At 30.2% G+C, this 5,000-nt stretch overlaps 1 protein-coding gene across 1 annotated transcript in view; it reads left to right on the plus strand.

Annotated features, from left to right (window-relative positions):
- Positions 1–5,000, plus strand: part of LOC107568880 (chloride channel protein 2-like) — a 69,657-nt gene that overhangs the window by 40,618 nt on the left and 24,039 nt on the right. The window contains exons 4-7 of the mRNA XM_016254876.1: positions 2,946–2,968; positions 3,069–3,147; positions 4,757–4,882; positions 4,962–5,000. The exon at positions 4,962–5,000 is cut by the window's right edge and continues 46 nt beyond it. Coding sequence (XP_016110362.1) covers positions 2,946–2,968; positions 3,069–3,147; positions 4,757–4,882; positions 4,962–5,000 — 267 coding nt within the window. The remainder of the gene's footprint in view (positions 1–2,945; positions 2,969–3,068; positions 3,148–4,756; positions 4,883–4,961) is intronic.

A 5,000-nucleotide genomic window follows, 5' to 3' on the forward strand; every position in this document is an offset into this window, starting at 1 on the left:
TGTGTGTGTGTGTGTGTGTGTGTGTGTGTGTGTGTGTGTGTGTGTGTGTGTGAGTGTGTGTGTGTGTAAGAGGTAAAGATGTCAGGTGGAATTGTTGTATGATTTTTGGCTGCATATGGTTTTTGAGTTGTTATATGGTTCTTATGGAGGTTCTTTAGGTCAGTGTTTTGGTTTCAGAGTTCCCTAAAGAACCAAGATGCTTTTCTAAAGAACTGATTAAAGATGGTTTTAGTTACTCCACAAAAACAAGCAATCGAAACACCTATATCAGAGGTATAAGTACTTTAGGACAGTTATGTGGTACTGTTTTGGCAAATTTGCAACATACTTGCGGTTAAAAATTATTGGTTGCATCTTTTGCAATTTGATTTCTAAGCCAAAAATCAAACATTTTGTTCTTTAATGCTTGCTTTTACCTCAATACATTTTGTTTTAATGATAACTGTGGCTGAAGATGGACAAACTTGATGATCAGTCTTCTCAATATTGAGAAAACTGTGATTAAACAAGTTGCTTTACAATGCTTGTGAATCAAAGTTCTTTTTAATAAAAATAAAATATTTTTTTTATTCTGCAGTTACATTTTGTAGTGGCATGAAAGTGTAATTATGGCGCTTTGTTATTGTGCACATTGATGTTTCCTTTCTGATCTGTCCAGATTTTTTATTTTTTTTGTACAGTCAGAATATTTTTAAACCTCAAACTAAAATCAGTACTAGGTTTGAAAAAACTTTGAACATTTTTAAGTTTGGGAAAAAAACTTTGAACATTTCTATTTTTGAATTTAAAAAAAAAAAAAGTTGAATATTCCTAAATTTGGAGAAAGCTTTGACTTGAACAGTTATGAATTTGGAAAAAAAATTTAATATTTCTGTTTTAAAAAAACATAACATTTCTAAGTTTGAAAAAAAAGTTTGAACATTTCTAAGTTTGGAAAAACTGAAAAGTTCTATTTTTGGGAATAAAACTGAATATTTCTATTTTTGGAAAAAACATGAATATTTCTATTTTTGGGGAAAATAATTATATTTCTAAGTTTAAAAAAACTGAATATTTCTATTTTTGAAAAAAAAGTTTGAACATTTCTAAGTTTGGAAAAAAATCTTTCAATATTTCTAAGTTTAAAAAAAACTATTTCTATTTCTATTTTTGGAAATATAGGAATATAATTTGGAAAAAGCTTTGACTTGAACGGTTATAAATTTGGGAAAAACTTTTAACATTTCTGTTTAAAAAAAAACAACATTTCTAAGTTTGAAAAAAAAAACTTTGAACGTTTCTAAGATGTTCAAAGTTTTTCAAACTTAGAAATAAATGTTCAATGTTCCTGAAACTTAGAAATGTTCAAAGTTAGAATATTGGAGAGAAAAAAAATGTTTAGACAAGCAGTTTTTGTGCTTTAAAGGTACTTTTAGATCAGTACTAGGTTTGAAAAAACTTTGAACATTTTTAAGTTTGGGAAAAAAACTTTGAACATTTCTATTTTTGAATTAAAAAAAAAAAAAAGTTGAATATTCCTAAATTTGGAGAAAGCTTTGACTTGAACAGTTATGAATTTGGAAAAAAAATTTAATATTTCTGTTTTAAAAAAACATAGCATTTCTAAGTTTGAAAAAAAAGTTTGAACATTTCTAAGTTTGGAAAAAAATCTTTCAATATTTCTAAGTTTAAAAAAAACTATTTCTATTTCTATTTTTGGAAATATAGGAATATAATTTGGAAAAAGCTTTGACTTGAACAGTTATAAATTTGGGAAAAACTTTTAACATTTCTGTTTAAAAAAAAACAACATTTCTAAGTTTGAAAAAAAAAACTTTGAACGTTTCTAAGATGTTCAAAGTTTTTCAAACTTGGAAATAAATGTTCAATGTTCCTGAAACTTAGAAATGTTCAAAGTTAGAATATTGGAGAGAAAAAAAATGTTTAGACAAGCAGTTTTTGTGCTTTAAAGGTACTTTTAAAAAGAAAGTCTTATTGTCTTTTAAATGTATCAGTCAATTTCAGAAGCATAGAAATAAATGTATTTAAGTACAATTTAAATATGCTAACTTGTACTTCTACTAAGGTATGTTTTTGTCTAGATTCTTTGTCATTTATCTAAGTTAAATGTTATAGTTCATATGCCCTGTAATTGTCCTGCGTGTTGTTAAAAAATTAATGCCTTCTTACTATCTAAAAAAGAAGTACATTTTACATCAAAAGTTTTTGTCATTTTGTTATTTATATTTTGGGTTTAGATACACTTTTTTGCAGATTTATTTAATTTTTATCCAGTATTATATATCAGGAAACAAATGACCTTAAGTTGTCCTTACATTGTAAGATACAAATCTTACATTTGGATAAATGTGTGTAATAAATGCATAAATGTAGATTTGGTAAATTATAAACCCCATAATTTTATTCCTGGAAAGACTTTCGCATTTGTTTATTTATTTGTGCGCGTGTGCGTTGCGTGAGTGTGTGTGTGTGTGTGTGTGTGTGTGTGTGTGCGCGTGTGCGCGTGCGTGTGTGAGTGTGTGTGTGTGCGCGTGCGCGTGCGTGTCTGAGTGTGTGAGTGTGTGCGTTTGCGTGAGTGTGCGTGTGTGCGTGTGAGAGTGTGTGCGTTTGTATGCGTTTGTGTGTGTGTGTGTGTGTGTGTGTGTGTGTGTGTGCGTGTGAGAGTGTGTGCGTTTGTGTGCATGTGTGTGAGTGTGTGTGTGTTACCAAAGTCAATCTAAAATGTATATATTTTTGCATTTTTCTTGATGAAGTTTTCCTTTTGTGAGGATAAAACTAACAGGGATATCCATCTGTGAATAGATTTACCAAACACAGGTGTGTGTCTATGTTTGTGTGTGTATCTGTTTGTAGATAGATAGTGTGATAGATGCTGTGTGTTTTATCGTTTGTGACTTTGTGCAAGTATATTTTTTTGTGCTTGATTGTGTTGGTGTATTGAACAGCCCAGGATTGTGCTGGTGTGTATGTACACTTATGCTTTTTGGTTTTGTGTGTGTGTGTGTGTGTTGAAGTAAGCTGGGTTGTCTGCTGCTGTATGTTAATTTTCTGTTGTGTGTGTTGAACAGAATGAGTCCAGAAACATCGAGATGCTTGCGGCGGCTTGTGCTGTCGGGGTCGGATGCTGCTTTGCTGCTCCTATTGGAGGTCAGAACCACATTTCTGAAACAACCAAACAACATTGTGTAAATGCTCAGAATTTAATCATTTTTGACTAAATTAGTCATATTTCTCTAAACTGTCAAGATAATTAACATCCATCAAAACTATTTAGTTTTGCCCTGCAAAAAATATTTCATTTAAAGTTAGTATCTTTTGATTATACTCATATTTAACCACACAGATATACTAATAATAAACGTATATATCAGAAAATATCTATACTGATGTTAGGTCTTCTAATCCTGCTTCTTGTATTATTATTTTTTTGGCTCAATTCTGAAGACTTTGTAGAAAAGCTGTATTTTTTTAATGAGAATTGCAAGAAAAATATCAGTATTTGCAAGCATTTGTGGTGCAAGACACTTTGACTGACATTATGAGGAAAAATTAATGCCGCCTTACTATCTAAAAAAATTCATCAAAAGTTCTTGTCATTTTGTTATTTATATTTTGGGTTTAGAAAGACTTTTTTGCAGATTTATTAAATTTTTATCCAGTATTATATATCAGGAAACAAATGACCTTAAATTGTCCTTCTTACATTGTAAGATACAAATCTTACATTTGGATAAAAGTGTCTAATAAATGCATAAATGTAGATTTGGTAAATTATAAACTATTTTTTAGATAGTAAGAATTCTGAAGACTTTGTAGTAAATTATTTATGAGCCGTTTTCAGTTCAGTTCTGAATGGCACACAAAGTAAAAACATTCTCTTGAAAATTAAATAATGTACCTAAAATTACAAATATGTACAGTTACTATGTAGTTAATGCAGTTTTTACTTGAGATACAGTGCTATTTGTATGTTTTGAATATTTACTGTAAATTTGAAGAAACGTACAAAAGTACGTCTGCGTTTGAAAAAAAGCGTAACATTCCAATATTTGGGGGAAAAAAATATTTTTGAAAAAACTTGTACTAGTGCTTGTAATGTAGGGGTTACTTTGTTATTTGTACTTTATGAAAATTTACAGGGAAAAAAACATACAAAATGTCTATTTAAAAAATAGAACATTTCTAAATTAAAAAAACTTAAACTTAAATGTCTATATGTGAGCCTGCAGCATAAGCAGTCATAAGCAGCACAGATATATATTTGTAGCAATAGCCAAAAATACATTGTATGGGTCAAAATTATACATTTTTCTTTTATGACAAAAATCATTAGGATATTAAGATCATGTTCCATGAAGATATTTTGTAAATGTCCTACCGTAAATATATCAAAACTTAATGTTTGATTAGTAATATGCATTGCTAAGAACTTCATTTAAACAACTTTAAAGATGATTTTCTCAATATTTAGATTTTTTTGCACCCTCAGATTCCAGATTTTCAAATAGTTGCATCTCAGCCAAATATTGTCCTCTCCTAGCAAACCACACATCAATGGAAAGCTCATTTATTCAGCTTATTTCAGATGATGCATACATCTCAATTTCTAAAAATGGACACTTATGACCGGTTTTGTGCTCCAGGGACACATATTTCAAAACACTTAGAAATATTCATAATAAAATGAACATTTTTAAGTTTGAAAAACCACTGAAAATTTCCATCAAGATATTAACTCTATATGTGTGTATTTCAGGTGTGTTATTCAGCATTGAAGTCACCTCCACGTTTTTCGCCGTACGAAACTACTGGCGCGGATTCTTTGCTGCTACGTTTAGTGCCTTTATCTTCAGAGTGCTGGCCGTGTGGAACAGAGATGAAGGTCTGTGTGCATTAATACGCTTTAGAAAACACACGATGTGTATGTGAAGAGTTAAAGCAATCTTCTCTCTCTCTCTCAGAGACGATCACGGCTCTCTTTAAAACGCGGTTCAGACTGG

This window comes from Sinocyclocheilus grahami, unplaced genomic scaffold, assembly GCF_001515645.1.
Source record: "Sinocyclocheilus grahami isolate Dianchi unplaced genomic scaffold, SAMN03320097.WGS_v1.1 scaffold1289.1, whole genome shotgun sequence".
NCBI lineage: Eukaryota > Metazoa > Chordata > Actinopteri > Cypriniformes > Cyprinidae > Sinocyclocheilus > Sinocyclocheilus grahami.